The following is a 17104-nucleotide window of genomic DNA, read 5'->3' on the forward strand; positions in this document are numbered from 1 at the left end:
TGGAATTACAGGTGTGAACCACCACGCCCGGCACCCAAGGCTTCTTTGCCAAGATGGCAGGGAAGCCTCCAGTTATGCCATGGGCTCTCAGCTTTGGTATGGAGAGCAGGGAGGGGCTTTTTACAAAACTCTGATGGGGCTGGGGGGTACATGGCATCGGAGACTAGGTTTCAAGGCCAGGCTAGCTGCTTGGTAGAGGAAAGCACTTAACCCAGCAGAGCCATGGTTCCTGCAGAAAACGGACAGTAGATGCTGTCTTGCCGGCAGCTGGAGGTTGAAACCACTGTATGTGACATCCTGGCCAGCGCCTAGTCTCAGCTAGATCCAGCAAGGCTGGGGTGGGGGGTCATTTTCTTCTCCTTGGTTGTGCATTGCACAAGCTGCCGATGTGGCTCAACACAGGGACTAAAAACCCTTCCAGTCAATGTCGATGGGGTACGATGCGCTGCATGCTGCTAACCTGAGTGGGCTGAGAGACTTGGAAATTCCAACAGGTTTGATTTGTGAAGCTTTAATTTGCAGTCATGCCTGACTGTAAGCCTTCACTAGAGAGCCTCAATATGAACAAGAACACCCCATTATGGATGAGGCAACTGGGGCTCCAGGGATGAGGGCGCACACCCGGGGTGGCAGAGCAGGCCGGGAAGCAGGAGCTGAGCCTGGGTCTGTTTGATTTCAGATGCCTAGCCCAGTCCATGGTGCAGCCCAATCCTGCAGTTTGGTTTTGAGACACGCAGGAGTTGCCTGTAGAGATGTAAAAACCACAAAGGCATCTGGTATCCAGAAACTATGAAGAACTCCTAGAGCTCAACAACAAAGACAGACAACCCAATTTAAAAATGGGTGACGAGATCGGGCACGGTGGCTCACGCCTGTAATTCCAGCACTTTGGGAGGCCGAGGCTGGTGGATCACCTGAGGTCACGAGTTTGAGACCAGACTGGCCAACATGGTGAAACCCCGTCTCTACTAAAAATACAAAACAAATTAGCTGGGTATGAAGGCAGATGCCTATGATTCCAGCTACTTGGGAGGCTGAGGCAGGAGAATTGCTTGAATCCAGGAGGCGGAGGTTGCAGTGAGCCAAGATCATACCACTGCACACCAGCCTGGGCACAAGAGCGAAACTCCATCTCAAAAAAAAAAAAAGGTGAAGAACTTAAATAGACATTCTCCAAAGAATATATACCAATGGCCAGTAAGTAAGCCTATGGAAAGATGATCAATGTCATTAGTGACTAGGAAAATGCAAATCAAAACCACAATGAGATGCCACTTCATACCCACTAGGATGACAATACACTAGGATGGCTATAATACAAGAAAAGGAAAGCAACAAGTGTTCACAAGGATATGGAGAAGCAGTAACCTTGGTTTGCTGCTGGTGGGTGTAAAATGGTGCATCCACTGTGGAAAAGTTTAGAGGTTCCTCAAAAAGTTAAAACGTGGAGATATGGTATGAAACTACAACCCCATTCCTAGGCATATGCCCAAAATATCTGAAAACAGGTCATCAGACACTCATACACCAATGTTCACAACAGTGCTATTCACAATAGCCAAAAGGTGGAAACAACTCAAATGTCCATAAACTGACAAATGGATAAACTCGTGGTATATTCATACAGTGGACTATCAGTCATAATCATCGAGGACCGACACATGCTACAATGTGGATGAGCCTGACAAACATCAGCCAAGTCAAAGAAACCAGACACAAGAGGTCATGTATGGTAGGATTCCATTTTCTGTTTTCTTGAGACAGAGTTTCACTCTTGTTGCCCAGGCTGGAGTGCAGTGGCCCAATCTCAGCTCACTGCAACCTCTGCCTCCTGAGTAGCTGGGATTACAGGCGTGAGCCACCACGCCCTGGCTAATTTTTGTATGTTTAGTAGAGATGGGGTTTCATCATATTGGTCAGGCTGGTCTTGAACTCCTGATCTCAGGTGATCTGCCTGCTTTGGCCTCCCAAAGTGCTAGGATTACAGGCGTGAGCCACTGTGCCCAGCCTGGTATGATTCCATTTAAACAAAATATACAGAGTAGGTAAATCCATAGAGATAACAAGTGGTTGGTGGTTCCCTGGGGCTGGGAGAGGCAAAACCACACATGCAGGGCCACAACCCACACCCACTCAGAGATGCTCCAGGAACAATCTCAGGAATCTGCATTTATAAAAATCCTCTCCAATACTCCACCAGGACACAGAGCCACTGGTCTATGGGGCCAGGAGCCCAAGACCTGAGAACAATTCTAGTTTCTTCAACAACTAGCAACGTGACTGGTCAACTCACACCCAGCTCTGCTCATCTTCTAAACTGTAAATCAGAGTCCATATGGCTTGTATTATTCACAAGGTTTTTGTGAAGGCAAAGGGGGAACATGGCCACCACTGGAAAAAGTGGAAGATGGAAAGTTAGTGATCTGAATCTGAACCTTTCACTGGACATCTTCTCTGCTCTGAGGGACCACCTGTGGGGTGGGAAGAAATTGGGCTCAGTGCTTACCATGTGGAAAGGGAGGAAGGGCTGTCCACATGGGACACGAGGGACAGATATGAGGGACAGAGGCTGGTGAGACCTTCCAGGGTGAGCTCCTTCCAGCAATGGCTGATACCTGTTGCTTCTGCAAATGTTCCCCAGACCCTCTGCACTCTCACAGGTCAGAGTAAAAAAAGGTTGGATTATTTATTTAAAACAAAAAGTTTGAGAGACAGGGTCTTGCTCTGTCACCCAGGCTGGAGTGCAGTGGTGTGATCATGGCTTGCTGCAGCCTCAAACTCGTGGGTTCAAAGGATCCTCCCACTTTAGCCTCCTGAGCAGCTGGGACTAAAGGCGTGTACAACTGTGCTTGGCTGTATCTTTAATAATAGAGACAAGGTGGCCGGGCGCGGTGGCTCAAGCCTGTAATCCCAGCACTTTGGGAGGCCGAGACGGGCGGATCACGAGGTCAGGAGATCGAGACCATCCTGGCTAACACGGTGAAACCCCGTCTCTACTAAAAATACAAAAAACTAGCCGGGCGAGGTGGCGGGCGCCTGTAGTTCCAGCTACTCCGGAGGCTGAGGCAGGAGAATGGCGTAAACCCGGGAGGCGGAGCTTGCAGTGAGCTGAGATCCGGCCACTGCAGTCCAGCCCGGGCTACAGAGCAAGACTCCGTCTCAAAAAAAAAAAAAAAAAATAATAATAATAATAGAGACAAGGTCTAACTATGTTGCCCAGTCTGGTCTTCAACTCCCGACCTCAAGCAATCCTCCAGCCTTGACTTCCCTAAGTGCTGGATTAGGTGTGAGCCTCCACGCCCCGTTGGGGTTGGATTCTTTTATTTTTTTTTTAATTTTTAAATTTTTTTTGAGACTGCGTCTCGCTCTGTCACCCAGGCTGGAGTCCAGTGACACAATATCGGCTAACTGTAACCTCTGCCTCCTGGGTTCAAGCAATTCTCCTGCCTCAGCCTCCTGAGTAGCCGGGTCTACAGGCGCATACCGCCACGCCTGGCTGATTTTTTGTATTTTAGGAGAGACAGGGCTTCACTGTGTTGCCCAGGCTGGTCTCCAACTCCTGAGCTCAGGCAATCCACCCACCTCAGCCTCCCAAAGCACTGAGATTACAGGCGTAAGCCACTGCACCCAGCCTGGGTTCTTTATTAAGGCAATGAATTCTGGGTGTCCTGGCTTAACTAAAGAGGGAATGAAGCTTCTTCTGCAGGATCAGTGTTACCACAGCCACTTTCTTGTATTACACCGTCCTTCTCAGGACATCTATGAGAGAAGCCCTGGGCAGCTTGGACATGGCCTGCCCCACGAGTGCTGCTGGCTCACCTGGGGCTTTCTGGAGGTGAAGGAAGCAGTCCTGGGAGCTTCTTCCTTTGGCACACAGTGGGCTTCAGCTAGGACTGCACCAATCCTCTGCTAACAGCAACCACCCTTGGGGGGTCCGAGGGAGCAGCTGCGTGACTTTTCAGCAGTGGCTATGGTCACTTCTGAGGCTTGGGAAGAGGGCCACTGTCCAACAGAGCTGGCCTGCTCCACAGTGGTCTGGACCTTGTGCCCCTTAACACAAAAAGGCCCGACTCCAAAGGCCAACACTGTCCTCCAAGTTTCCAGGACACTAAATGGCCACTTGGTCCTGGTTAACTCATTTCCCAACACAAAGGAGACAGGTCTGAGAAAGTGGCGCTCTCGACCCTACCCTGAGCTCATCTGTTCTGAGGACAAAAAGGACGGGTGTGTCCAGTTTGGTGGCAAAGGCTGCATTTCCGGGGTTTCTTTGCTGTGGACCCCGTGTCTGAGGAACTGGCCCGGGGCCTTTTGCTTCTGGCTTCCGACCCCAGGATTCTTCCTCTGTCTCCTGTCCAGGAGGCTCCAGAAGTCCCTGTGGGGAGAGTCAGGGGAGGACTGAGGTTAGAACTGACATGCAGAAGTGGCAAATCCTGAACACAGTGGCTCATGCCTGTAATCCCAGCACTTTAGGAAGCCGAGGCAGGAGGATTGCTTGAGCCCAGGAGTTCAAGATCAGCCTGGGCAACATGGCGAAACCCTCACTAAAAAAATGTAGACGGGCGGATCACGAGGTCAGGAGATCGAGACCATCCTGGCTAACATGGTGAAACTCCGTCTCTACCAAAAAATACAAAAAAAAACCACTAGCTGGGCGCGGTGGTGGGCGCCTGTAGTCCCAGCTACTCAGGAGGCTGAGGCAGGAGAATGGCGTGAACCCGGGAGGTGGAGCTTGCAGTGAGCTGAGATCTGGCCACTGTACTCCAGCCTGGGGGACAGAGCGGACTCCGTCTCAAAAAAAAAAAAAAAAAAGTAAAAATTAGCCAGGTATGGTGCATGCCTGTGGTCACAGCTACTTGGGAGGCTGAGGTGGGAGGATGCCTGAGCCTGGGAGGCTGCAGTGAGCTGTGATCACACCACTGCACTCCAGCCTGGGCAATAGAGCGAGACCCTGTCTCAAAAAAAAATAAAAAGGCCGGGCGCGGTGGCTCAAGCCTGTAATCCCAGCACTTTGGGAGGCCGAGACGGGCGGATCACGAGGTCAGGAGATCAAGACCATCCTGGCTAACCCGGTGAAACCCCGTCTCTACTAAAAAATACAAAAATCTAGCCGGGCGAGGTGGCGGGCGCCTGTAGTCCCAGCTACTCGGGAGGCTGAGGCAGGAGAATGGCGTGAACCCGGGAGGCGGAGCTTGCAGTGAGCTGAGATCCGGCCACTGCACTCCAGCCTGGGCGACAGAGCGAAACTCCGCCTCAGAAAAAAAAAAAATTAAAAAAAAAAAAAAAATAAAATAAAAATAAAAAAATAAAAAAATAAAAAATGTAGCAGCAGATGATATGGATGAATCAACTTTTTTTTTTGGGACGGAGTCTGGCTCTGGTCGCCCAGGCTAGAGTGCAGTGGCACAATCTCGGCTCACTGTAAGCTCCGCCTTCTGGGGTCACGCCATGGTCCTGCCTCAGCCTCCCGAGTAGCTGGGGCTACAGGGACCCACCACCATGCCTGGCTAATTTTTCGTATTTTTAATAGAGACAGGGTTTCACCGTGTTACCCAGGATGGTCTCAATCTCCTGACCTCATGATCTGCCTGCCTCGGCCTCCCAAAAGTGCTTAGATTACTGGTGTGAGCCACTGTACCCGGCCGGCTGAATCAACTTTTACACAGCCACGTACACCCCACCAGCCAGCCTCCCTTCACACTGTGTCCAACTCTGTAAGGTTGAGGTGTGATATGCCTGCTGCCTTATGTTACCTGACACCTCTCCCTCAAGAATCCTAAGCTCCTGGAGACATCATCCCACACTCACTTGGTGAGTGGACACTGGCATCACTTCGTGCCGAGCCTTTTACAGAGGCAGAAACCCAAGCAAGCTGATCTGTGTGGTGGGGTGGGAAACACAAGCAGCCTGTGACCAGCAACCTGCGACCCACCTTCATGCAGGGAAGTCCAGCTCTGGATCCCTTCCTGTCCCTCAATGGGCCTTTCCAGACCAGCTGCCCATTTACCCAGGACAGTCAGCCAGCCAGTCTGGGGGTCAGATACCATGTCCTTCCAAGTGGGGAGACAAAAGGCCAGACTGCATCTCACTTCAAATGTGGGCCTCTCACTGCAATGGCCATCTCTGGGCCCCACTGGCACTGGTAGCCAGTTCCAAGTCCCACAGTTTTTACCAAGCCTCTGGGTTCTTTCTGTGCATGCCGGGCTGGTGACACATGTGTAAGAATCATAGTCTGAGACTAAACTCCTTTCTAAAACAGGAACCCTATGAATGTAGGCAGGAGCCATCTTGTTGAGCAAACTTGAGGCAGAGAGGCTAAGTCATTTGTTCAAGGTTATACTGCTGAGCTTTGGAACCAGATTCGCCCAACTCCAAAGCTCCCACTAGGCCTTTGGGTCATTCTCAGCTACTTAATTAAGCTCTGCTGTGCACTGGAGCAGGAGGAACCATTCAAAATGCCTCCACCTACACCACTTAACTTGATGCAATGTCTAGGTGCCACTTCTCATGACACCCAGTTCCCAGACATTGGCCCAAGCTGTGTCACCCTGGGCAGGTTCCTAAATATCATCGGGGTTGGTGTCTTTATCTGAAGAAATGAGGCTGGGCCGGGCATGGTGGCTCACGCCTGTAATCCCCGCACTTTGGGAGGCCAAGACAGGCAGATAACCTGAGGTCAGGAGTTCGAGACCAGCCTGACCAACATAGTGAAACCCATGTCTCTACTAAAAATACAAAATTAGCTGTGCGTGGTGGTGCATGCCTGTAATCCCAGCTACGTGGGAGGCTGAGGCAGGAGAATCACTTGAACCCAGGAGGTGGAAGTTGCAGTGAGCCAAGATCGCACCATTGCACTCCAGCCTGGGCAACAAGAGCAAAACAGTCTCAAAAAAAAAAAAAAAAGAAATGAGGCTGATGCTTATGGTCTGCCAAGGGTCACGACAGCTGCAAGGGCACAGGGCCATTGGGAAGGCCTATATCCTCATTCTGGTGTCTGTTGCTATGGGACCCTGAGCAACGCCCACTTCATGTGTCTGGGTCTCACCTTTCTCACTTATAAGTAAAATTGTGATCATAATGCTTACCCGATGAGGACGGAAGATGCATAGGAAGTATACTTAGCATAGTGCCAGGCATAGGGCGAATGACACCATTACTGGTAGCTACCCTTTAATCTGGAATGAGGACTGTACAATCATCACCTTGCTGAAAGTGATCAAGTGAGGAAACAGAGGTGCGAGGCAGCCCAGGTGCCCCTCCCAATCCCACCATGACCCTGCCTTGCCTTCTTTCTGCTGTCCCCAGTCTTCTCTGAGGTAGATACCTGAAAACCCATGGCAGGGATTCCCATGCCCCTCCCTGCCTCACCTGGAGCGGTGTTCTCATCGACCCACTGGAAGAAGCCACACTGCTGCTCTCTCGGCTTGGCACACGTGTGGAACTGGCGCCCCTTGTTGGGCCCATCCTTCTGTACAGTCCGTGTGACAGCGGGCTGGCTGCACAGGCAGGATGTGCCAGTACCACTGCCATCACCAGGGTTGCCAAACCCACCCAGGTGGATCCCTGGGCCTGGTGGGCGTCCCAGGGAGCCGCCTAGGGGTCTATATGCCGAGGCTGGAGGCTCTCCTGCTCCCTGATTGGGGCTGTCTGCCCACAGGAAGAAGTTGCAGCTACCCCCGTTACACTTAAAGAATTGCCGGCCCTGGTTGGGGCCCTCCTTACGGACAGTAAGCAGCACAGCCTCCTGGCCACAGTTGCAGGTCACAGAATTGCTTTCACCAGCAGCCGTGGGTGGTGGGAGGGTACGGGCCAGAGCCTTTGAGGGCCCAGTCTGTCTGCTGTCAGCAGGCTGGGGGTGCTGGCTATTGTCCATCCTGTTCAGAGACTGGCTAGCCTGCAGGTGACCAGAGGGCTGGATAGCCCTGGGGGGGCCCCGTGAAAATCTCAGGTCCAGGATCTCCCTCAGGGTCTCGTCGCATCCACCGATGCAGCAAACAAACTCCAGAGGCATGGTCGGGGGAAGGCTACCGCGCTTAAACTTTAACTTCAACCTAGTGAGGCCAGAAGATGGGAAAAAACATTAACAACCAGGTGCCAGCTTCTCCTTAGTCCACTGAGGGCTGCTTTAGCCCTAGGCCTCTCTCCACCATTCCTTATGCATCAGGAAGCCCACGCAAGTCCCCTGTGAGGCCCTCCGTCAGCCCACTACAAGCCCTTGCCAGTCATCACAGGAGTGGACAGTGGGAAGCAGTGCAGATGAAATCTGAGATCCCAGTAATTCACTAAAATAAAAACACCTCTGAGAAGTTCCATGTCTCTATATCAGCAGTTCTCCAAGTGTGGTTCCAGGGTGCCTGAGCCCTTTCAAGGAGAATGCAAAACTATTTTATAGGCCGGGCGTGGTGGCTCATGCCCGTAATCCCAGCACTTTGGGAGGCGGAGGCGGGTGGATCATTTGAGGTCAGGAGTTCGAGACCAGCCTGACCACCATGGTGAAACCCTGTCTCTACTAAAAATACTAAAAAAATTAGCTGGGCATGCTGGCATGTGTCTGTAGTCCCAGCTACTTGAGAGGCTGAGACAGGAGAATCGCTTGAATCCGGGCGGTGGAGGTTGCAGTGAGCTGAAATTGTGCCACAACACTCCAGCCTGGGTGACACAGTGAAGACTCTGTCACACACACACAAATTTTTATAATAATTCTAAGGCCGGGCATGGTGGCTCATGCCTATAATCCCAGCACTTTGGGAGGCCGAGGCAGGTGGATCACGAGGTCAAGAGATTGAGACCATCCTGAGCAATATGGTGAAACCCCATCTCTACTAAAAATACAATAATTAGCTGGGCGTGGTGGCACGTGCCTGTAGTCCCAGCTACTCAGGAGGCTGAGGCAGGAGAACCTCTGGAACCTGGGAGTTGGAGGTTGCAGTGAGCCGAGATTGTGCCACTGCACTCCAGCCTGGCGACACAGCAAGACTCTGTCTCAAAAAAAAAAAAAAAAAAAAAAATTCTAAGCGGTTATGTCTATTTTGCTCTTATTCTTCCATGTGTATACAATGGAGTCTCCCAGAGGTGCCAGCACATGCAATGACTCAGCAGACTGACTGCAGAAGTAGATATGGGAATCTAGCTCTCTTCTATTAAGCCAGACATACAAATTGCAAAATGTAAAACAATGTCATTCATGTCATTGTTATTTTGCTTTGGAAAACAAGTATTTTATTATCCTAAAAAACACGGTATTTACGGTAGTATGCAATGCATTTACTAGAAATAAATCATTAATTTTTTTTTTTTTTTTTGAGACATCTCACTCTGTTGCCCAAGCTGGAGTGCAGTGGCGTGATCTCAGCTCACTGCAACCCTCACTTCCCGGGTTCAAGCGATTCTCCTGCCTCAGCCTCCCAAGTAGCTGGGACTACAGGCGCACGCCACCACGCCCAGCTAATTTTTTCTACTTTTAGTAGAGACAGGATTTCACCATGCTGGCCAGGATGGTCTTGATCTCTTGACCTTGTGATCCGCCCGCCTCAGCCTCCCAAAATGCTGGGATTACAGGCGTGAGCTACCGTGCCTGGCCAAATTACTGAATATTTTAAAAGGTGTTTTCCACTTTAATTTCACATATGGTACATACTGATCAACCGCCAACAACAAAAGCTCTCTGGTCTCCTCAATGATCTTTCAGAGTGTTACGGGACTGGTGACCAAGAGGTTTGAGAACTACTGTCTTGTACTAGGGCTGTGCACTTTCTAGAGGAACTTAAGTAATTTATTTATTCATTTATTTCTTTTTTTTTGGAGATGGAGTCTCGCTCTGTCACCTAGGCTGGAGTGCAGTGGTGCGACCTGGGCTCACTGTAAACTCCGCCTCCCAGGTCCATGCCATTCTCCTGCCTCAGCCTCCTGAGTAGCTGAGACTACAGGTGCCTGCCACCACGCCTGGCTTTTTGTATTTTTAGTAGAGACGGGGTTTCACCGTATTAGCCAGGATGGTCTCGATCTCCTGACCTCGTGATCTGCCCGTCTTGGCCTCCCAAAGTGCTGGGATTATAGGCCTGAGCCACTGCGCCCAGGCTATTCATTTATTTCTAGAGACAGGTCTGGCTCTGTCATCCAGGTTGGAGAGCAGTGGTGAAATCATGGCTCATCACAGCCTAGACCTCTGGGATCAAGCGATCCTCCTGCCTCAGCCTCCTGAGCAGCTGGGCCTATAGGCATATGTCACCACATCTGGCTAATTTAAAAAATTTTTTGGCCAGGCACAGTGGCTTATACCTATAATCCCAGCATTTTGGGAGGCCGAGGTGAGTGGATCACTTGAGGCCAGGGGTTCGAGACCAGCCTGGCCAACACAGTGAAACCCTGTCTCTACTAAAAATACAAAAAGTAGCCAGGGATAGTGGTACATGCCTGTAATCCCAGCTACTCAGGACGCTGAGGCAGGAGAATTGTTTGAACCCAGAAGGCGGAGGTTGCAGTGAGCCAAGATTGCACCACTGCACTCCAGCCTGGGCAACCCAGTGAGACTCTGTCTTAAAAAAAAAAAAAAAATTTTTTTTTCTTTTTAGAGATGGGGTCTTGCTATGTAGCCTAAGCTTGGATGTTGTATTCAATATGCAAATAATTTCCTAAGCCTTGTGTAACAATGATCTATATGGAGAGGGCAGGGAAACAGGCCTTCATGGTTCTCTGCCCATGGCCTACTCCAAACAGGGTCATACCTGCCAAAGCAGTGACAGCGTGGAACACAACAGAACCGGATCAGGCCTGCCTACCTGGCTGCTGCAGAACACAGCTACACCCCTGCAGGGCCTGAGTGGAATCCCCGACACTCCTCTCTGGGTTCTGACAGGAGCAAGGGAAAGATGGGCGCCGTGGTGTACACACTCCAGAGGAGGCGCCTGACTCAAGTGCCCAGCTCACCTGTACACAGGATGTGGCTGACAAACTGGACACACGCTGCTGTCCCTGCTGGCCTCCAGCACCGAGTCAGGAAGCCACATGGCTGAGCGACACTCCGGGAAACCCATGCAGCTGAGGTAGAACCTGGGGACAACGTGCCATGTCAGATGGTAGGAGTGCAGGGGACGCCCTCAGCTGTTGGCCATCAGCTAAGGCAGCCCTTTCTCAGCTGACCGAGGACAACATTCCCTTTTCTGGATGACACTTAACTGGATACACAAGCACTCATATTGAATTGATTGGGGAAAATGAGCCTTCTCACATCCCAAAAGCACAAAGCAGCTATTGCTGACCCTGCTTTCTATTTAGAAAACTGACAACCAACCAAGGTGACGCCAGGGGCTCTGTGCTGTGCACTCACACATTCTTGCCTTTCTGCCTCGTGCCAAGTCTGGGCAGTGTCAGGGAGTGTCAGGGAGCCCCTCAGTTTGCATGTGAGTAAACGGTGGCTTGATGTGGGCTGGAAACCTGCCCAGAAACACGCATGCGTGTGGAGACGGGAGCCAGGAATGGAAACCCATCTGTTTGTGACAGAGCCTCACCCGCAACATCTACACCCCACCCACTACCCAATCCATCCCATCCCTGTCTCTCCTGGCCAATGTTTTTCAACACCTTGCAGTCATGAAACATTAGGGTTTGACTAGCCAATATGCATGTGATTTACAAATTCCTCATGAGTGTGCCTGGGTACACTATGAAGAAAAAAAAGCCCTGAACTCCAATCATTTAAATAAGAAATTTACAATCTCAGAAATGGAAATTATCAGATAAACCCTGGAGTGGCAAATCCCACAAGATAATCTCCTGACCTTCTGGAGTAACTCAGAGAAGCATTACAAAAGAATAACAGAAGAACAAAAGAATAATAATTCTCCAATTCAGAGAAGTGGAGAATTCAGAGCTAAAACAAAAGTAGTTATTCTCTGTCCTTATATTCCAATGAGTACTAATCCAATAACCTATGGATGGTAAGGAAAACCCATCAACGTCATTTATTAAGTGCTGAAATATAGGCCCATTCAGTCATTGGGCTAAGCCTAGAGTGGCACTGGCTTCTGTCTGTGAGTGACGTGAGCCCTGACACCTGCTTCCAGGTCTGGCCCTTAGACCTCGTGTTTCTGAGAGCGTAGGTGGCCTTCTCTTCACTTGGGCCAGCCAGATTAATGATGGCTAGAGGTGAGGAGTCAAGAAACCTCCTTTCTTATTCAGCAGCAAGGACCGCAGCAGCCCCAGGTGGGTCAGACAGGAGGGAGAAAGGCGGTGTAAACCTGGTTTCAAACTCTGCCTTTGCTGCCCACCACGGCTGCTTGACTCCAAGCAAGCACCTCAGCCCTCTAAGCTGCATAAAAATCCCTGCCTTGCAGGGTAGTTATGAGAATGGGATGAGGTAATGCTTACAGAGCACCACCCTGCATCACGCCAGTGAGGGACGGCACCTGATGATGGCCGCCATCCCTCCAGCACGTCTTTCCCTGTGAACTTCGTCCAGTGGCCAGTCACTGGCTTGAACAACCTGATGTGAGGCTAAATTGCCCACTTGGATCTACTATATTTAAAGTAGATTTTCAGGCCCCATTCAGAACTAAAACTAGGAGAGAAGAAAAGTAGTATCTGCTGAGTATCTACAACACATCAGGCAATGTGCTATATATATAGTCCTGACTGTTTTCACCAAATCCTCACCCTTAACACAGTCTTGTGAGTACTGACCTTGTTTTACAAAAGAAATTGGGGCTCAGAGCAGGTAAGTAACTTGCTTCAGGCCACACCGCTTATATGCGGCAGAAGTGGCATTTGAACCCAGACCTACCTAGATCTGAAGCTCATGCTCTTCCATGTGTTACACATTGGGTATACGATGTCCTACCCACAGGGGACAAAAAAACCCCACTATCACTCGGTTGTCCACCTGCTCTGAATTGCCATAGTGCTTTACACCTCAAAGGCCTGATCCCATCCTGCCATGCTTCTAGGTCAACACCTTGCCTGCAGGTTGGCAACCACAGGCCTGCCTTGAAAGATTCCATGGAGTGAAATGGCAGGGCCTTTCGAGCTGTGGCTGACACTGCAGGTGCTAGGGAGCAGAGGTGGGGGCAGAAGGCGACGCACTGACCCGCCGTTCTTCTTGGTCTTGAGGACCATGTCCTTGTTGCACTGTGGGCACTTCCTGATGGGCTCTGGCATGGCTGGGTAGATCTCTTCTTGCTGGGCCAACTCTGTCCCATTCCCAAAGTACTGGGCCAAGGCCTCATCCAATCTGAAGAAAAGGCAAAGACAGACACCCATCAGCCGGCAATCGCTGCAAAGGCACCTACAACACTCTTATGTGCACACAACAGGCGTGACCTTGGGAACCAGCTAGTCAGTGAGCTGCAGGCCTCCTGCAGAGAACAGATGGCAAACAGAGAAGACTAAGCTCACCATGGGCCCTGGTGCCAAACCAACTCCTGGGAGGAGAGTCCAGATATAGGCAGATGCTTCTGCTTGTCACCAGCCCACATTAAAAAGTAAAACTGGGCCGGACGTGGTGGCTCACGCCTGTAATCCCAGCACTCTGGGAGGCTGAGGCGGGTGGATCACCTGAGGTTGGGAGTTCAAGACCAGCCTGACCAACATGGTGAAACCTCATCTCTACTAAAAATACCAAATCAGCCAGGCGTGGTAGTGCATGCCTGTAATCCAAGCTACTCAGGAAGCTGAGGCAGAATTGCTTGAACCCAGGAGGCAGAGGTTGCGGTGAGCCGAGATCACACCATTGCACCCCAGCCTGGGCAACAAGAGCGAAACTCCATCTCAAATAAAAACAAACAAACAAACAAAAAAGTAAAACTGCACAGGGTCCATGTACAGACCAGGAGTGTCTGTCTGCATTAAGTTTAAACTAGCTCATGCCTGCCTTTTCACAACTAGCATGCGGTAGTCTGAAGAATAGGAAATAACAAAAACTGTTACTTTCTATTACAGTCTCACAACACGCAGCAGACACCAGATGTGTGGGAGTTTTCCCCACACACCAAGCAACTCTCCCACCAGACACCAGTTGGACATCCTCTAATTCAATTCAATTCTGACACTATGCACCTGGAGATCCATCTGACAGTTAAGGGCTCAGTCCCAGAAGACTGCTCCCCCCAATCCCCTCAGATGTCAGTCACAAATCCCAGGGTGTGACCTGTGCTTCTGACTGACTGGTTGTAACCTGGGGTTCCTCAGACCCCCTCCTTGGTTTGAATAACTCAACAGAGTGGCTCACAGAGCAAGGGATGTGGGGAAGGAGTAGCTTCCATGCCCTCTCCCAAACACGCACCCTCTAGGAATCTTTACCTGTTCAGCTATTTGGATGTGCCCCAAACCCAACTGTTTGGGTGTTTTTTTTGTTTTGTTTTTTTAAGTCTCACTCTGTTGCCCAAGCTGGGCTGCACTGGTGTAATCTCGGCTCACTGCAACCTCCAACTTCCAGGTTCAAGCAATTCTCCTGCCTCAGCCTCAAGAGTAGCTGGGACTACAGGCACGCACCACCATGCCCGGCTAATTTTTGTATTTTTTTTTTTTTTTTTTTAGCAGAGACGGGGTTTCACTATGTTGGCCAGGCTGGTCTTGAACTCCTGACCTCGTGATCTGCCCGCCTCAGCCTCCCAAAGTGCTGGGATTACAGGCATGAACCATCGTGCCCAGCCCTTGTTTGGGGATTTTATGGAGGATTTATTACTTAGGCATGATTGACAAATCACTGGCCACGTGTGATCAACTCAACTTCCAGCCCCTCTGCTCTTCCTGAGGTAGGGGTGGCACTCAAAGTACCAACCTTCTAATCACAGGGTTGGTTCCCTGACAACCAGACCGATCCCGAGGCTACCCAGGAGCCCTCAGCCACTAGTCATCTCATTCGTATACAACAGACACAGCACTTAAAAAATTCCAAGAGTATCGGAAAATGAAGTCCAAATATATATATCTTATTATAAATCATAGTATCACAGGTAGAAAACACATCATTTCTAACAAAATACATACATGCTGCTTGCTAAATATCCACCTCTAAATGCTCCAGAAAATAAATGGATCACACTCCAGCACTTGGGTTTACTGATTTAAAAGACTTTGTTGCCTAACTCAACATAATTAATTTGTCATGTAATGAAAGCAAAAAAAAAAAAAAAAAGATAATTAAAATCAAGAGAATGGTATTTATAAAGCTAATAGTTCAGAATAACTGGAGGAGACTGTTCCGATTACTGTTTCTATAATGACAAAGCTCTGTGGAGAGTTGTAAAGGAACCGGAGAAGAAAGTCCAAAGAAAGGGGTATGTGGAAAACCCCTAGGCCAGGAGGCCAGTGGTGAGGATGAATCTGGCAGGGTTACGAACTCTGACTGGCCCAGATGCAGTGGCTCACGCCTGTAATCCCTGCACTTTGGGAGGCTGAGGTGGGAAGATCTCTTGAGGCCAGGAGTTCAAGACCAGCCTGGGCAACATAGTAAGACCCCGTCTCTATTTCTTTTAAGGACTCACTTCTTTGCTTTAGCCACTGCTTCGATGAAAACTTGCTTGTATTTCTGCACTTGCTGCCTTAGAACCACAAATTTGTCCTTCTTGCCATCACAGATCAGCTTCAGATCAGCTTCCAGCTCAGCCCGGAGGTCAGGCTTAGACATTTCATAACCCATGGAATCATAACCTGCAGGGAAAGAGTCGAGCTCAGTGAGGGCCCACCTGAGACCCTCAGGGACTTGAGCGACACCCCCCACTACCCACTGCAAGCTCTGTCCTCCCTTACCTTCCACAAGTCCCATGCCCAGGTGCCCAGGGAGGAACCGCTTGTCTGGGGTGAGTCCCACGTACATCCGGGCTTTGATGGTCTCGATGTGCTCCGCATGAGTGGCATCCGTACCTGGAAGCCATTTGCTGGTTATTCTGAGGTAATACAGACAATAGCTCCACCTGGGTGGCGCATGGGCACCTTGCTCACTCCGGAACCCCTCCTTTGCCGGGACAGCCTATATAGGTAAGATGCCTTCACTTCATTCCCATATAGCTCATTCAAGAAATCGCAATGGCAACCTCAACTCTCTTGCTCCCTCACATCCCATTACTCAGGAAAGCTGTCAATTCCAGCTTCAAAGCTCCTTTTAAAAATTCTCCTCCCCATGTGTCCAAGCCACAGTTGCAGCTTGTGTCCCTATTTCTAGTCTCTTCCTCTACCCTAACTATTCTTTAAGCTGTGGCTAAAGGGATCTTTCAAAATGTAGCTCTGCCATGAAGAAAATGCAAATTAAAACTGCAGTGAAGGCTGGGAGCAGTGGCTCATGCCTGTAATTGCAGCACTTTGGGAGGCCAAAGTGGGCAGATCACCTGACGTCAGGAGTTCGAGAACAGCCTGGCCAACATGGTGAAACCCCATCTCTATCAAAAATACAAAAATTAGCTGGGTGTGGCAGCATGCGCCTGTAGTCCCAGCTGCTCAGGAGGCTGAGGCAGGAGAATCACTTGAACCCAGGAGGCAGAGGCTGCAAGGCGCCATTGTACTCCAGCCTGGGTGACAGAGTGAGACTCTGTCTTTAAAAAAAAAAAAAAAAAAAAAAAGGGCCGGGTGTGGGTGCAGTGGCTCATGCCTATAATCCCAGCACTTTGGGAGGCTGAGGCGGGCAGATCACAAGGTCAGGAGATCAAGACCATCCTGGCTAACATGGTGAAACCCCATCTCTACTAAAAATACCAAAAAAAAAAAAAAAAAAAAAAAAAAAAAAAAAATTAGCCTGGCGTGGTGGCGGGCGCCTGTAGTCCCAGCTACTCCGGAGGCTGAGGCAGGAGAATGGTGTGAACCCAGGAGGTGGAGCTTGCAGTGAGCCGAGATTGTGCCACAGTACTCCAGCCTGGGCGAGAGTGAGACTCCGCCTCTAAAAAAAACAAAAACATACACACAAAAAACAAAACAATGAAATAGCAGTTCACACCTACCGGCAAAATCAAAAAGAGAGATAATACTAAGTAAGGATGTGGATGAACCGGAATCCTAGTGCCTTGCTGGTGGAAACAAAAAATGGTACAGCCACTTCAGGAAAAAAAAAAAAAAAATGTGTAGTGGTTCCTAAAAATGTTAAATGTAGAGTTACCATGTAAACCAGCAACCCCACTCCTAA

At 49.9% G+C, this 17104-nt stretch overlaps 1 protein-coding gene across 1 annotated transcript in view; it reads right to left on the reverse strand.

Moving 5' to 3' along the window:
* Nucleotides 1-3614: 3614 nt before the first annotated feature.
* Nucleotides 3615-17104, reverse strand: part of TOP3A (DNA topoisomerase III alpha) — a 39252-nt gene continuing 25762 nt past the window's right edge. Inside the window, exons 14-19 of the mRNA XM_008010581.3 lie at nucleotides 15742-15855; nucleotides 15477-15642; nucleotides 13079-13222; nucleotides 10924-11046; nucleotides 7366-8048; nucleotides 3615-4372 (exon numbers count right to left, since the gene is read on the reverse strand). Coding sequence (XP_008008772.2) covers nucleotides 4197-4372; nucleotides 7366-8048; nucleotides 10924-11046; nucleotides 13079-13222; nucleotides 15477-15642; nucleotides 15742-15855 — 1406 coding nt within the window. The 3' untranslated portion in view covers nucleotides 3615-4196. The remainder of the gene's footprint in view (nucleotides 4373-7365; nucleotides 8049-10923; nucleotides 11047-13078; nucleotides 13223-15476; nucleotides 15643-15741; nucleotides 15856-17104) is intronic.

Source organism: Chlorocebus sabaeus, chromosome 16 (assembly GCF_047675955.1).
Source record: "Chlorocebus sabaeus isolate Y175 chromosome 16, mChlSab1.0.hap1, whole genome shotgun sequence".
In the NCBI taxonomy this organism is placed as follows: Eukaryota; Metazoa; Chordata; class Mammalia; order Primates; family Cercopithecidae; genus Chlorocebus; species Chlorocebus sabaeus.